General features: G+C 34.6%; 1 protein-coding gene across 2 annotated transcripts in view; it reads left to right on the top strand.

Moving 5' to 3' along the window:
- Positions 1-17367, top strand: part of LOC148829504 (A disintegrin and metalloproteinase with thrombospondin motifs 20) — a 155509-nt gene that overhangs the window by 26525 nt on the left and 111617 nt on the right. For both annotated transcript variants that reach the window (XM_088924181.1, XM_088924182.1), the window contains exons 4-9: positions 4350-4603; positions 9804-9887; positions 9985-10109; positions 10740-10780; positions 11260-11365; positions 17049-17195. In XM_088924181.1, coding sequence (XP_088780307.1) covers positions 4350-4603; positions 9804-9887; positions 9985-10109; positions 10740-10780; positions 11260-11365; positions 17049-17195 — 757 coding nt within the window. The remainder of the gene's footprint in view (positions 1-4349; positions 4604-9803; positions 9888-9984; positions 10110-10739; positions 10781-11259; positions 11366-17048; positions 17196-17367) is intronic.

The following is a 17367-nucleotide window of genomic DNA, read 5'->3' on the forward strand; positions in this document are numbered from 1 at the left end:
GGTTTTTACATGTCTGAAAATAGGAGTGTTTCCGGGGGGTTAAAAAATGATATTGAAAATCAGATTTACACAAGCAACATTCAGTACAGTATATGGTACAGAAAATAAAGGAAATTAACATAATAAAGACAAAATTCTACTGGCTTTTAGAAATGATCTTAATAGTACAGTAATTAAACAGGATTAAAGTTCTCTCTTTTTACTGTTATTTTAAAATATTCCTGACTTCCACTACAGGACACCTCATAACAAAGCATGGCACTGACTGCAACGGATACCTTCACCAGCATAATGAAAAAGTTGACACATTAAGTGGCTGTTAAAACTACGCTGTACCAACTTTTAAACACTACAACACTTCTGTATACTGTACATTCTCTATAAAGATTTGTGAAAAGGCTTCCCTTTTCTTATTAAAAACAGAAGTCATTTCAGCACAACAACACTGAACGGAAAGCAAACTACCCTCATCACTGAGCACACACATTCCTTTGGCTGTCTTCAATGCTGTAAAACACAAACATTAACACAGATGCCAAAAGATAACCACTTACCTCATCATTTCAAGCCCCTATGCAATGACTTGAGTCAGAGATACCTACTTCAAGCACATAACATTTCTAACAACTATAGCTTTAACAATTAAGCAAAGCAGTCAAACAACAAGTCTTGTGTGGCTAGTCCAATATAAATGCATAGGGTTATGAGCTTGAGTCCAGAACAGAAACAAGAAATTCTTAATGCTCCATGTGAAGACTAATTGTCCATCTAAATTAGGTTCACAACTTTTAAACTATGCCATTAGCAAATGCACACGTTCAAGAATACAGAACTACAAAACAAATTAAACTGCAGTTTCTGTCTCTAAACTAAAGGTGTCAGAAATTTGAAATACATAACATTTACAAGCTAATAGAGTCATAAATACTAGCTGCACACGTAAAATAAAAATTTAGTCTTCCTTTGTCTTCATGTCTCTCAAGTGGTCACATCTGGAAAACGACAGAGTGAAACTAAAAACATTTAGGAAATGTCAACAAGTTTCACATATTTAAACATTATATGGGTCTAACCTTTCCTTTACTAAAAGATTTCTAGAGGAAATAATATGTATTTCATGGTTGCATGAGAATTATTAATAAATGCAGTAAGTCCAATATGTTGTCTTAGACTTAATTCTAGCTCAGTATCATAACACACTGCTCTGACATACTTATTTGCCTATGTAAGAATCACAGGAAAAGGATGTTTATTCCAGCAGTCCAAAAACATTGCCCTTTTTAGCAAAACAAGTAAATAGACAGACTGGGTTTGAATACTTGCTCTACTGCAGAATCCCATTTGAGGATGGCGGGTGCGTCACACATCAGCATCTGTTCTGGTTGTGTCCTGCGAGTATTGCTTGAATAATCTTGAAGAACTCTCAATCTTTTAGCTTCCATTCAAAGGCATGAAACGGCATAACTCCATTAAGCTGTTCCACTCCATGATTTTTATACTTTGTATAATAGAAATATCAGATGCAACATTACAATTGTTATTATTTTCTCTTTTCAGTGATTAAAATATGTCATCACCTTCAGTGCAAATATTCTGTTAAATCTTAAAGGCATTATGCTATGAATTGTAATATGTTTTAGATTTTTGTGGTGAAGTATGTTGGGATATCCCTAAACTTTAGAATTAACTGTGAAACATGAACCAGAGGATGAAAGTGGAAACGCAAGTATGCAAGTACATACAGTACAGAGTAAGTGACAAGAACACAAGGCACTTCTTTACACAAAGTAAAGAAGTATGAAGTTGTGGAAGTATGAAAAACCCAGGCATGTTGTTGAAGCTGATACTCTGGCTTATTTGAAGAAATGATAGATGAGATGGTTGGAATAATTATCTTCTGACTACCAAAGATGGGTCAAAAGGCTTCCTCTTGTTTGTAATGATTCTTATGTTCTCTGAATTTATTAATAGAACTATTGTATTCATTATTCTATGTAAGTGCTTAACATAGCTATGTATTGGATTATGAAAGCAGATTATATCCTTTTGAAGTAGTTCAGGTGGGTAGCTGTGTCGGCATGCGTAGGCTGCAAAGGAACAAGTAATAGGTTTATTCCATGCTGAAAAGAGAAGAAAGAAAACACAACGTTTCGGCTATGGGTGTGGACCTGAAGAAGGCTCCAAAGCCAAAACGTTGTGTGTTCGTTCTTCTCTTTTCAGCATGGAATAAACCTACTACTTGTTCCTGATATCCTTTTGTTTTTAAACAAAGTATTAAAGATACTTTAAAAGTGATGACTTTAGCAAACAGTTTTCTGATTATCTTACAGTACAGTCACGCATCTTTAACACTAATGAAGGGTGTTTCAGAAATGCATAATGATAAGATAAAATGAGCTGTAAATTATATTTTGCACCATTTAATCAAGCTACAGCCTTGACATTAGCCATTTGAAACAGAAAATATTCATAGAATGATTTTGTTCTTAATATATGTGTTAAAAACTCCTTTAAATATCTTTGAATATACTCCCTTCTCTCTATCTGCAGGGGAGAACTGTTGCACTCGCTGTTCTCATAAAATAAACAATAGTGACATAACCTGGACTTAATACAAAAATGTAAAAAATGTGAGTTCTGAACAAACACCAAATTGACTCTTAGAAAACTAAGATTGATTAAATAAAAGCAAATCTCTAATATTTTCACAATTCTCCCTATTCCAAAAAGTTCCTCCTAGTGTTCCATAATCAGGGATTCAGAAGTAGGTCGATTTGATTGCAGGTTCTTGTTTGCTTAAAATGGGGGGAGGGGTTCCAAGTTGTAATGTAAATATGTTGAAGTAGTTCAGGTGGGTAGCTGCCTCAGCATGCATAGGCTGCAAAGGAACATGTAATAGGTTTATCCCATGCTGAAAAGAGAAGAAAGAAAACACACCGTTTCGGCTGTGGAGCCTTCTTCGGGTGTAAGAAGGCTCCCTTACACCTGAAGAAGGCTCCACAGCTGAAATGTTGTGTTTTCTTTCTTCACTTTTCAGCATGTAATGTAAATATATACACATTTGTTGAAACAAACATTATTGGTGGAATACGATTCTTAAAAACAAGTTATATTTTCTTTTTTTGTTAGACAATTTAGGTGTTCTTTAAGGATTGGACAGTGGGAAAATAAACTTGAAAGAAAATATGACGGAACAAATAGATCATATCACAAAATTCTTATTATTTTGGTGATAAAGGTATGAATTCTTCCAGCTTAGTATGACTATAATGAGCGTGCCTGGCAACCAGGCAATCAGCTTTTGTGATTTTATATTTCATATGTTGAGTGGCATAGTGAGTTACAATTTCAAAAGGCTATTCTAAGAATAAGACAAATATTTTGCAAATGTGGCAGAATACAGGTACGTATACGTGACACATGCATCTTTACAAAAAGTTTCTTTGCCCCTGGTGTTAAGAAGGTAATAAAAGAAAAGGTCAGAACTTTTGCCATTTTTTTTACCATCATTGTGCACTTAAATTGCGTTTTGACTTTACAACAATGACGGCATTGTAAAAAACCTAACATAATGTGTAAAATATGGATGAAGAATTTGTATTGAGTGCTCAATTTGTTAGGGCAAATGGACTGTAGAGCATTAATCCACTGGTGCATTCTTCCTTGACCTATGATTTTGGATCCATGATTAATGATGCATATTACAAGCTTTATATTAAAGGGAGACAAGGCAAGAGTTCTATTTTTTTTTCTTTTTGGATAACTTTTGTGGATATTGCTATTAAATTACATTCTATTAAAGCGCTACATGTGTTCTTTTTATTAAGTAATGTAGTCTGGTAAGGTAGCAGAACAATTTTCAGAACAAAATATCTTATTATTTTTTTAAAATTAAACAATCTCTTTAGACAATGGGCATGCTTATTGATGCCAAGTGCAAGTGGGGGAGAATGGAAGAGTGTATTTGTGCTGCAGTCAAGTAGAAAAACCTCACATCTCTCTCTGACATTTGGAGGGAATAAAAATGCTGTTATGCTGTAACTGTCTCAACACATTATTCTGTCTTTCAAAGCTTTTTTCTAAATTATTTTCAGATAAAAAAATCTGTGAAGCATGTTCACTGGAATGAAATAAGTAGTACAAATCAGAAATTAGAAGTATTTTTGTTAGTTGGAATTGAACTACTGAAAGTTGCAATGCAATGCACAACATTATACATTTTTAGAAGCATTAGTATAGTATACCCCATCCATATTAGTGTAGATCATCAATAATAATTTTAAAACTTGGTTTGATCTCCTTGACAGCTTTTTTCTTCCGACTGACAACATATTGTTTCATGTTCACAGATAAGCATTTTGAAAACCACATTCACGTAAAAAGAAACCAAGATATTGGAGAAGATCTTCTTTCTGTACGTGAAGCCTTGAAGTCAGTTCATCCAGCATTCCATTCCACAGACTATGCTAATGGAACCCATTCACGACGGAAAAGATTTTTATCATACCCTCGGTTTGTGGAAGTGATGGTGACCGCCGATTCTAAGATGGTTCAGCACCATGGACGAAATTTGGAACATTACCTATTAACAATTATGTCAGTAGTAAGTAAAATCTTTCTTTACCTTTAAGTAAGATTTACTCATCTTACTAAATATGCTATATTTATTGTATTATTCTACATGACTTACGTGTAATAATTGACTTGGATCTGTTTAATTAAGATGATGCAGAATGTTATTATTGAACCAGTAGAAATTTCAGTGATGATGCAGTAGATTGATATGACAAAATAGGTTCTTCACTCAAGAAGTACAGATCTTTTTCTATTACTGCTTTTTTAAATTTAGCACCAAATGTATGGCCTCATTTTTTTAGATGTAGTTTGCTGGTGTACTATGTTTTTTTATTTACACATCGAAACAGTCTTTACACAATGAGTAGTGATCATTTTGATTGACAGTGAAACTATAAGTACATAGTAAATGAAGACTGCATTTATTTTCGATTTGATGACTAACACTTAAAAGAGGTGTTTTTTTAAAGGCCTAATTAAGAAAATGAAAGACTTTGCAGCTTTAGAAGACAGTGAGCTGGTAACAAAGCCATGACTATCAAACTGTAATTACTTACAGTACATTTTAATTATTTAATTTTTCTGTATTTCTTTTTTATAAATACCAGTGTATTTTGCCTCACATGTTTTTCAGTTAAGGCTATGAAGGTGCCACTTCATGTTTTTGTGAGTTATTACTAAGGGGAAGCCTTTTTCTTGAGCTTAGGTTTGCAGTAAATGATTGGATATAGAGGTACCCATAGCTCTGAGTAACTGATAAGCTGTATTTCCTTTCTGTTTCTCAACATTATGAATTATTGCACTTTTCTAGAATAGTAAAGATGCTTATTGTTTAATGATTGAATGCTTTAAGATGGTGATTCAGTAATAACTACCCTTCCACAAGTTAAATTATAGCAGGTGAAGTCATAAAAAAACCTTAATAGGCTCCATTAATATTAGGCATGATAATTTAGGAGGCACCGTAGCTGTCGAAATGACAAATTTCCAAGCTTAGTTAACAACAGGTGTCATGTGCTATTAATTCAAAGACATCCAGATTGATTTTCAGGGAGGCTTAGTCAGGCAGTGAATGTCTAATCGGTGTGCTAAAACTTTAAGTCAGAATTTAATATGTTTTCTTTTAACGTTGCGTAAGCTGAAACACTATTACATATTAGAATCCATTGTGGACATTATGCTGGTGACATGATTTATGGGAGCTTCATTTCCCACACAGGTCCTTTCGAATTGGCCTTTGTAACAGATCTCCCTCAAAGGCATGACAAGCCAAATGTTTATAGTCTGCTAATTAGTTCCTGTCAGGAAGGTTCAAGTGGCTAGGGACATTAACAGAACTGTGTCAAAAAACATTTTGTATTTAAATGTGTTTTATTGTGTGGTAGCTAGACTATGACTAGCAGAGTTTAGCTCTAATTTTGTATTTTGTTTTTCTTAATATGTATTTACATGCATTTGTTTTAAATCAGTTTAACAGCTAAACAACTAGTGGGTGACTCCTTTGCCTTTCCCTGAAATTGCTGTTTCCTTTCATTTCCTGTAAAAGCAGTAGGTGGCTATATTTTATTGCAGTGGGGGTATTGTGGGTTCACCTTTTAAAGTGTTATGCCTTTTAAGCCAAACTGCTGTTACACCCTCAAACACAATAAATTGGAGCAGGAAGGATTTTAAAACCTTATTCTTCTTGTGGGGAATTAAAGGTTTAATTTCTTCCTTGTAGCACCAAGAACCCCATGGTATCAACTGGCAAGCTAAGGGAATCCCGCTTTATTAATTTTTTAACAGTATTTCTAAATGTTGAAGGGCTGTGGATTTTTATACAGTAACCTTAGTCTTTGCGAACTTATTTCTATTATTAACCCTTTCTGCATATACTGAGAAGTAGTTCTTTTCCTGTAACAGCAAATAATAGTGCTGCTTTTTTGTTTGTTTTTGTACAGGTACATTTTTCTGTTACAATTGAGATGTTGCAATTCCAGCATTTCTGTAAAAATGTATAAAACCTGTAAAAGATACATTTAACAAAAAAAATTCAATAGGTAGCTGGAAACAGTGAATGTAATGATATACTGGATAATATCTACTGCAATAAGTAAATATTAGCAATAGAAGTACATTGCGATGGTGATGTTGCACCTTGTGATTTCAGGACAAGAATCTTGTAAAAGCCTTGAATATGTCAAGATGCTCATAATGGTTTCATTACTTTTAACAGAAAAGCAAATTCCTTTTTTTTTCCAAGTTCTGCAACCAGGCTTTGGACATCAGGTATTTTCATTCTTTCCACTGCAGAGATTGTTTCCGGTCTGTAAAATCTTTCTAGATTGATCAAATTTGATTGATTCTAATAAAGCATCTGTGCATTTACAGTGCATCTTTTTCTGCAAAAACAAATTATCAATGCATGTTGTTTAGTAACTGTGAAAATAACTGCATTATCCATCCGCAGATGGTGAGAGGTTTGGCATTAATTAGCAGTAAATTTATATGAATTGCAAACCCTAAGTGTACTAGTTGCAGAGCTATCCTCATAAATAGATGGTTGAACAGATGGAAAGACAGTGATTCTGTACAGTAGGTCCTGTCTTAGAAAATGCTAAGTTTTGTTTTTTGGAGTTCTATGAAAAAAATTATTTCTTGATCAAATGTTAATCGTAGTGTTATTCATATATTATTTCATATTATATTATTTTGGACTGGTTCAAAGAAACTAAGGGAGAACACTATATAGGAACATGTTTGATGTGTGAGAGGCAAGTAAGAAGGAGTGTTTATTTTATAAAAGTGTTTATAGGTACTGAAAATTTGTCATATAATAGTCTTGTTGATTGTACCTGGTTATCTGGTTGTACAGAGTTGAAGGCTTGCATATGTTAAGTAAAGCTTACTCTTCTGTTTTGGCTCTTATCTTTTTAATATAAAAATATTTAATTAATGGTGATATTCTCTGTGGTCTAGAGCTAGTATGTGACTTATTTAGATTTTAAGTTGATTTCAAAATTGAAATATTAAAAGAGCTGTTAATATAACTTTTGGAACTTTACAATGACTACATATTATTTTTTCCCCAAAGTTTATTGATAGGATAAACATGAGATGCATCATCTTATTTTCAGGGGGGGGTTAGAATACATGTACAATACCTGTAAAAAAAGATAAACAAAAAACAGCAAAAATAAAACAAAAGAAAAAAAAAGAAAACAAAAGCAAAAGTAAATAAACATACAAACTATATAGCTGCTATTAAATTAATCCAGAACAAATACATTCCGAAAATTAATAAGAGTATGTGTTTTAAAAGTTTGTTTTTAAATACATCTATTAAACTCTGTGTTCAGAAGATAAGTTGTTCCAAACCATTACAACCTTATAGCTAAAAGCCTTCCTTCCAACCTCATAATATACTTGGAGAACCTTTAAATATCTCTGTTCAGGGTGTCTTAAATAGTAACCTATATTTTGCACTGATAGAAGTTTTTAAATAAGTAGAATTATTGAGTTGAATACATTTAAAAAGAAACGGATACCAGTGCAGCTGTCACCTGTTGGAAAGCAATAACCATTTACATTTTTCATATATTGGCAATGGTGAGTTATATGATGACATCCAAGAATGAATCAACATCGATTGTTGAAGCTTCTTCCAGGGTGTGCATGTAAGTCTTAGATGCATTAATTCCCTTAAAGTATGTCACCATAGTCTAAGAGACGCAACAATAACTGTGATACAAGTGTTTTTCTAATGTTCACTGTAACATTATTTAGGACTTATTCCAAGTTTATAAAAATTTTTTTTAAGATAATCAATGTGTTACACAAAGCTTAATTAAGTCATACGTAAAACCCAAGTATTTTTTGCAATCAACCTTTTTTAAATGCTGTAGCATCAGTTGTATAAATAATAAAAGCATCATTTACAGTTCTCAAACTTTGCCTTTATCCAATTTAAAATCACATTATTTGTAAGCAACCACCTGCAATAGTTTGTAAAATAAAACTTTTACAGTAAGATATGTAACAAATTAGAGATAGAAAAATAGAACACAATATCATCTGCATGCAAATAAACATTTGAATTTTTTACATAATAAAGGTAAGTCATTTATAAATAAAGCAAAGAGTAAAGGACCTAAAACTGAGACTTGAGGGACACCTCTTTGTAATTCAAGATTAATTTAGATTCAAACCATCTATAATTACACACTGCTGTCTACTACAAAAGTATGCATTAAACCAAGCTAGACATCTCTGGGGATTTTTTTTAACTTTCTTAAAGGCATATTATGATTAACCAAAACAAAAGCTTTTGCAAAATAAATAAAAATAGCTCCAGTTAATTTACCATCATCGTAAGAAATGTGTTACGGTACCATCACTGTGAGTAGTGGGAGTGGTGAACCCTATGCGGAGGCTTTGTGAACAAGGTATTCTAATCACTTGGAGATTCGGGCGAAGGGAAAGAGTACTTTATCAAAAGAGTTTTCAATGAAGAGCCAAGTACATGTTCCAGATATCAGAGTCAGTAGAGCAGCCTTAGTCCAAAAACAAGGAAGAGTACGAAAGTAAATGGAGATCCAGGTGACACCTGAAGAAGGCTCCACGGCCGAAACGTTGTGTTCTCTTTCTTCTTTTTTTCAGCATGGAATAAACCTATTACTTGTTCCTTTTTAGCCTACGCATGCTGACGCAGCTACCCACCTGAACTAATACAGATTATTAATACTTGTCTATAATTATTGAAATCTAAATACTACCTTTATAAAATGGGGTCACTCTAGTACATTTCCACATAGATGGAATCTCACCGGTTGTTAACGATACATTAAATTAAACAAATCTGTTAAAGAGTATTTCATTGTATTAGAATCCCATTTAATAAACTTTGGCTCTAATCTATGTAAACCTGTTCCTTTATTAATTTTAAGTAGTTAAGACTACACCTGTCTTGGTGTATTTTTTTTAAACTGAAATGTCTGTCTTACACTATTGCTATTCTGGTGATAAGTATTTTCAACAATAGTATACTTATTATTATTTATTATTATTAAAATTATTTCTTAATTGTGCTGTGAATTCAATTTTAAATGAAGGATATTTACTTATGTAAATTAATGATTTGAAGCAACATTTATGTTTCTTTTTAATGTTGCCAAAACAAGGAACAAGCATCTACACATTTTTGGCTTTCAAAAAATAAATATGCATTTTTGTCTACATCTTTGTCATAGGTTGCTGCTATTTACAGAGATCCAAGTGTGGGAAATCTGATCAACATAATGATTGTGAAATTAGTGCTTGTCCATCATGAGCAGGTAAGAGAGCAGTTAAAGAGATTCACTTCCTTTAAACTCCAAAACCTTCACAATTTCTTTTCCCTGAACTGCCATCTACCTATCTACCTTTTTATAGGAAGGACCATCTATCAGTTTCAATGCTGCTACTACCCTACACAATTTCTGTGTATGGCAACAGGCACAGAATGTTCAAGATGACAGCCATCCTTCACACCATGATACTGCAGTTCTCATTACAAGGTATTCTTTTTATGTTTGTTTTAACATAGTCCAAGGGATTGATTATAAAATGATCAGGAGCAGTTGATGCTAATCGAATGCTGGATGGCTTACAACCAGCAAAGGCCACTAGAGAGTACAGTACAACTTTAAAAAAATAGTGCTCAATTACAACAAATCAACACCAAACAAAGCCTAAAACTCCTCACATCCTCAAAATCCTAAGACTCATGTTCAAACTAAAACTATAACTCATCTTCATTGACAGCTTTGAAAGGCTGATTCACTGCTTGCTCAGTTAGTCAGAGTCAGGCATGAGCCTGCATTCTCATTCTTGTCTATCAGCCAATTAAGCAGCTGAAGCAAGTCAGAACCTTAGCCACATTAATTAATTATGGATTGCAGACCACATTTGTCACAACTGGTTTACATGTTATTGAAACATAGGATTTTTTTTCTTGAAAATGTAAATCATTTGTGCTAATTGGAGATTTTGGAGGCTAGTAAAGACATCTTTACAGGCATTTGAAAAATACAGAATGTAGTTCAGCAAGGCAAGCTAAGTAAGCACAAGATTAAATTATAATGTAACTGTGGTTTGATCATGAAAATGCACTAGAAATTTGCAAATTTGCATGTCTTTCATTGTAGGGAAGACATCTGTAGAGCGAAGGACAAGTGTGATACTTTGGGTGAGTTATTTAACTATCGGTTAAATGTGTGCCTCTTGTTTGACACAACTATGTTATCACAAAATTAAGGAATTTATAGAGCACGTGTAGCATGTTTGGAAATTCTTAAAAGAACATGTAGTCAGCTTTAAGAAATTATTCAAGAGTGCTATGCATTATAAACTGTTACTAATTGAGTGTTAGCTAAAATGAGCTGCATTAATTTAAAGATGATACTTCAAGTACATACAGTAAATAATTTACATATAACATATCACATATAACCTTAACAGATTTTGATTTTAATGGACAAGCTGAACAATGGAAACATAGCAATGCTTTGAAAAATGAAAACTTTTTTTTCTGAAATGCAGTTCTTGACAATGTAAAATTATACTCGGCAGACATTGATAAATTACAGTTTTATGGCTATCCTGTTGAAATTATATGTGTGAGGTTTTCTTGTTCATTTTAGCAACTGCTTTTTAATACTCTTCCAGGCTTAGCTGAGCTTGGAACCATGTGTGACCCATTCCGTAGCTGTTCAATTAGTGAAGAAAATGGCCTCAGTGCTGCCTTCACCATTGCACATGAGCTGGGGCATGTGTAAGTATTCTTGTGGCTGTGTAATTTAATAAACAAAAGACTTTTTTATATGGAGCATGTGCAGGTGAAAAATCCATTAACATGCCAGAATCAATACCGGATCCTTCCTCAGTTTTTTTCCCTGTTGAGTTAACCCTGTAGTTATTAGAATTCAAGTTTGCTTTAACAATGCAAGTTTGTTTGTCCAAAAGCATGACATTGGGGAGTTGAAAAAGCAGATACAAGTACCAGAGATGATGTTGGATTGCTGACAGTGACCTTTAATGTTCAGTTCACAGCTGGTAGTGTGGATTAGGTTCCGAGACTTGAGCACAAAACGTTTTGAATATTGTCTTAGATTTTTACTGTGTAAACTGAAATATTTTTTACTACTTTCAGCTCTGAAGAGTAGTGAGAGCAGTGCGCTGAAGCTGACAGGCCTCTAGTTTTATTTTAGTCACCTGTGCAAGAACCATATTGTGGTGAATACAGGTGACAGTGGAATACATGCTAGTCACCATACTAGTCTCTAAATCATAGTGGGCAAGAGTGTATTTCAGTCATGGTTAATGGTGCTGTTTTTGTTTTAATTTCCTTCCAGTAAAAATGTGACTATTTGAAACTCATTCTATTTGTCTGTTAGTCATGCAGTCATTTTTGTTACAGAGGGGTCCAGCGTGACGATACATTTAGAACATACATTTAGAACCCAGCAGAAATTTTAAAAATAAAGAAATTGGGGGGGAAAAAACATTTAATTTGTTCTCATTGATTTTAAGTTTTCTAGTCAAGATACATGTAGCCTGGCTGTTATATCCAGTGAGGTTTTCCCTGTTTGGTATGATGCACACGCTTGGTTGACAGTGTGATGGTGTGGACTGAGGCTGATGATGGTAATTGTAGGAATGGGTGATCTGAGTGGAAACAGTCTCTGTAATTGGCGTTTACAGCACTGCTGTTTGTGAACACTAGGGTGGATCACCACTATTCTTTGAGGCCACAAGTATGGGTCTACTGTTCCGACTGATGCTAAGTGTGGGAGAACTGTAGTCAATTAGTCAACGGGGTGTGAAAAAGGGGAAAACTGCTGATTCTAGGATTCTAATTTAAAAAACATGCCAAATCAAAATATATGTGAAATATTCCTGAAACAATTATTTGCAATAGCTCTAATTTGCAATGCTAATGTAAAATTTCTCTGGAGTAAAATCTGACACAGGTGAAGAACCTGTTGATTACATTTTCTTAGTCCAAAGTGCCTTAAATAAAATAAATCACTTCAAGCTTTATAACTTTAACACATTAATTGTAAATTAAAATAGTAGTTTCAGAAGAGGATAATGTGAATTGTCATGATAATTTCTGTAAATATAATTTGAAATGCTTATATAAATAGTACTAATAGTCTTCCTATAGAGTAAATATAGTCTGTATCAGTGAAGACATAAGAATGACAGTTATTCTTTTCACCCTCAGACAGCTGCAACATTCCAGTACAAACTGGAACCCAGCTGTAACATTTATTTGAGCTGGTGCATGGAAACTTCCTAATGTAGGTTGCTAGTTATGAAGTGGAATGAAAGAAATAAACTTTCAGGGTTTTATAATACATTGCTTTGTTTTCCTTTCAATGGGAATACTTTTGCATCTATTTACATGGGAAGATTTTGTATTGTAACAGAGATTTTGTTAGACCTTTCAAGAAATATAGACATACATACATAAAAGGTTTATTGTAAATGCAATACTACTGACAGATATGGAAATAAAGGAATAGATATACAACTGAAAATATTATAATATTGGAAATAAACACGTGTTTATTTTATAGTTGGGCATGATTATGTAATTCTTAATTTTATGGCTTATCTGGACATTTATAATATTAAGAAAAACAACGCTAGCATAACATTTGTCACACATTTGTCACAAGCTACAGTTTGTTAAGGTTATTTAATCATGCATATGTTGTATTTACAGTACATTCTTAAGTGATTTATTCTCCCCCATATTTATTCCATTAATCCAGAAATAAAAAATCTTGTGGTCAACGTCAGGTCTGTTTTCATGTTATTAATTGACTTGTGTATGTGGTGAAGTAAATGCATTCTTGTTTGGTATTTATTTCTCTTATTTACATCAGTGATACCAATACTTTAGAAACACAATAACTGAACCTATGTACTGTACCTGCATCAGGTTTCTTAGTAGTTTAAGGTGTTCTCTGTAAAGACGTTAAAACGCACTCAAACAAAATATGAATGCCTCAAAATACACAAGCTCTTGGGTTTGGGAAGGGCAATCAAGTAAAAGGACAACAAAAATAAATTGCAAAGGAACAAGTAATAGGTCTATTCCATGCTGAAAAGAGAAGAAAGAATACACAACGTTTCGGCTGTGGAGCCTTCTTCAGGTGTGAGAAAGACAAGGCAGTAAGCAAAGGTAATATAGCATAGGAGAACAAAAGCTGGGAGAGAGGAGGAGCAGGAGGTGGGAGCAGGTGGGACAGAGTGACCAATCAGACAGAGTGGCCAATCAAGTAGTGTGAAGTCAGGATATGCAAAGAGAGGTGTGAAATGAAACCTACAATGAATAGAGAGAATTTAGAAGAAAATTAGTTTGTCTTTGAGAATAGGGAAAGATGTGATCCTAGCTGCAGGATAATTTCAGTTTCTGTAGTCTTTCTGATGTTGGAGTTAGGAAAACCAGCTTTGAGAACACGGACGGAGAGATCAGTGTGATCATGGCCGTCAGAGGTGAAACAAGAAACAATAGGCTTGGAGAAATCTTTCATCTTCACAGCCCTAACATGTTCTCTGAAGCAGTCTCAGAGTCTCCTTCCTGTTTCCCCAATGTAAATGGCTGGGCATTTACTGCAAACGATTCAGTAAATAAGGTTGCTGAAGGTATAAGATGTCATCTGAGTTATCCAGAATTGTCCTGAGGGGCCTTGAATGAGTGTGGTGTTAGATATGTACTTGCAGGTGATACAGCGAGCTCTGTTGCAGGGGAAAGTGCCTGGTGTGGGTGGTTGCTGAGGGCAGTCAAGGGAGCTGTGAACAAAAAGGTTACACAGATTAGGTGGTCGGCAATATGGGATGAAGGGGTGGTCAGAAAAAAGAGCGCCCAAATGTAGGGATCATACTGTAAGATGGAAAAGTTGTCGTTAATAGTCCTGGGGATAGAAACTGTGTTGGGGTGGTGGGGAAGCACCAAAGGAATGTGGTTGTTACGGCAGGAGTTCCTGATTGAGTCGATGGCAAGGGCCCTGTCAATAACACTGCTAGGGTATCCTCTGTTGATGAAAAAAGAGTAAATTTTGAGGACTTGGTTCTGGAAATCGATGTCGTCACTGCAGAGCCGTTGTAGCCAAAGGAACTGTGAAAATGGGAGAGAGTTTTTAGTGTGTTTGGGGTGAAATGAGCTATAAAGGAGATAGTTGTGTGAATCAGTGGGTTTGTAATAGATCAACGTAGAGAGTTGGGGGTAGTTAATGGAGAAGTTGATCTCTAGAAATGGGAGAGTAGTGGAAGATATGTTAACTGTATATTTGAGGGACGGGTGGAAGTTGCTGAAGTGATGCAGAAAGTGCTCCAGTTTGAGAGGATACCCTAGCAGTGTTATTGACAGGGCCCTTTCTCGAGCCAAAAACACCCTTCGGACCATCAACTCGAGCAGGAACTCCCGCCGTAACAACCACATTCCTTTGGTGCTTCCCCACCACCCCAACACACTTTCTATCCATAGGACTATTAACGACAACTTTTCCATCCAACAGGATGATCCCTCCATTGGGGCCCTCTTTTCTGACCACCCCATCATCTCATCTCATCATCTGTGTTTCTCACACATGAAGAAGGCTCCACAGCCGAAACGTTGTGTTTTCTTTCTTTTCAGCATGGAATAAACCTATTACTTTTTCCTTTGCAGCCTACACATACTGACACAGCTACCCACCTGAAAAAATAAATTGGTTTGATTGCTGCAGTGGTGAACACCACAGTAATTTCTCTGCTGCATCAGTAGGCTTCAGCCTCATTTGTCTTGATGCAGCACAAGGAGGATAGACACACTTCATACTTTATGGTTACCAGAATGTTTTCGCTAAAGCTAATATTGAGCTCAAGTTTCTGGGAGTCTTTGCCCTCCTAATGACAAATGCCCTTACATTTAATCTAAATCAGCACTTGTCCAAGACCACTTGTTATACCAGTCAGCCTGTATTGCAGATGCCCCCTGCTGCATTTATCCTTTGACTTTGCAACCATGGTGTAGTAATGAAAGCCATAGTAACAATGACAAGTGTGAATGAGCCTAACTGCAAGATATATTTATTAAATAATTATCAGGATTTATACCTTGGCTTAGCATTGTCCTGTCCTGGACAACCTCCTTACAGACCACATTTTTGATTCAGTACCAGTAAGAATTAAAATCTACTTTCTTTAAAGTGTGGATAATGAAAACACACCCACAGTTTAAAATAACAGAGTACATTTGTTTTTTGTCAATACGATAAAGTGTAGATCTTAAATTAATTGATTAGGTGCCAGCTGGATCAAAAATATGGGCTTTTAGAAGTTTTCTGAGCCTAGACTTGGCGCATGGACCACAGAGATTAAAGTTACTTTGTATTATGAAGCTCTTTAAAGACAGCAGTATTACTCCATACTGTTTTAACCCACTCTAGACAGTGATGTTTGTGCAGTTGATCCTAGTAACAGATCCTGGATGATTTGTGCAGGTTAAACTGTACCCACGTTGTACAATCTGCACTAATGTTCCCTTCATCCCCTGAAATACTCTTTACTTTTCCAGGGGGGTTACAATTTAACCCTTAGACAGGTCCTAAATGTACTTGATCTGTTAATAACCCATTAAAGCTTAAAGACTGTAACGTGCATAGCTCAGCGATTCATATATCCGTTTAAGAGGGTATCAAGATTTTAATACTAAAATAGAGAACTGACCCAAATATAAAAAAAGCAAGTCCGCTGAGGAAACAAGAGTGGGTGTACAGCTCTCACTGCTGCATGATGTGTTCTGTATGGTCCACCAGTCTGACACAAAGAAGACCAGTATTATTTCTTTAATCTCCTTTGTAGTTTAAAGACCCATTCTGGAAGCTTCAGCTTCACAATTAAGCAATTCTTAACACATTTATAATGACAGCTTGGATTCTTAATCTTGATCTACACTTTTTTAAATTGCCATTATATTTATTATTTAATTATTTGTGTTAATAAAAATTCTCAAGACAGAATTATACAGTTAGCCAGTTAAGAAAGTGAAAAAAATAGGTATATGAAAAAGTCAATGTCTTTAGGAGATTTTTAACTTGTAGCAGTTGACATGTTAATGGCTAAGAGTGTTCCGGACCAGAAGCATTTGAAATGAGAACATGTGAGCTAAATTGTGTTCTGTGGGCTATAGTGAAGGTAAGGAATAGAATGCTCTTATAAAACATTTCCATTTAGGCAGAATATATAATTGTATTTTTATATGATATATACAGTATGAGATGAATGGAAGTACATACAAAATTGTTTATTTGATTCATACAGTTGTATTGTTAATCCTAGACAGATGATAAAATGACTTGTAAACTGAACACACCTATTTGTTTGAAGACCTGAAATGTTTCTGAAGCAATATCTTATTTCTTTACAAATGTTATTTTAATGACTTTCTGTTTTTGCTACAGATTCAACATGCCTCATGATGACAGTTTCAAATGTAAAGAGGCTGGAATGAAACATCAGTACCACGTCATGGCTCCAACCCTCAACTATGACACAAACCCCTGGTCATGGTCCAAGTGCAGTCGCAAGTATATCACTGAATTTCTTGAGTAGGTATTTTCATCATACATTTAACATTTTGACATTTTATGCTAATAGACAAAACTACACAGTGGATAATCTTTAAGAATGGAAACTAACAGACATTTTATATTTCTTGTTTCAAAAACCTGCATTGAACCAAATACAGTTGAGAAGTCTATGGTTATTGGTCTTTTGTTA

This window comes from Atractosteus spatula, chromosome 8 (genome assembly GCF_055471065.1).
Source record: "Atractosteus spatula isolate fAtrSpa1 chromosome 8, fAtrSpa1.hap1, whole genome shotgun sequence".
Classification (NCBI taxonomy): Eukaryota; Metazoa; Chordata; class Actinopteri; order Semionotiformes; family Lepisosteidae; genus Atractosteus; species Atractosteus spatula.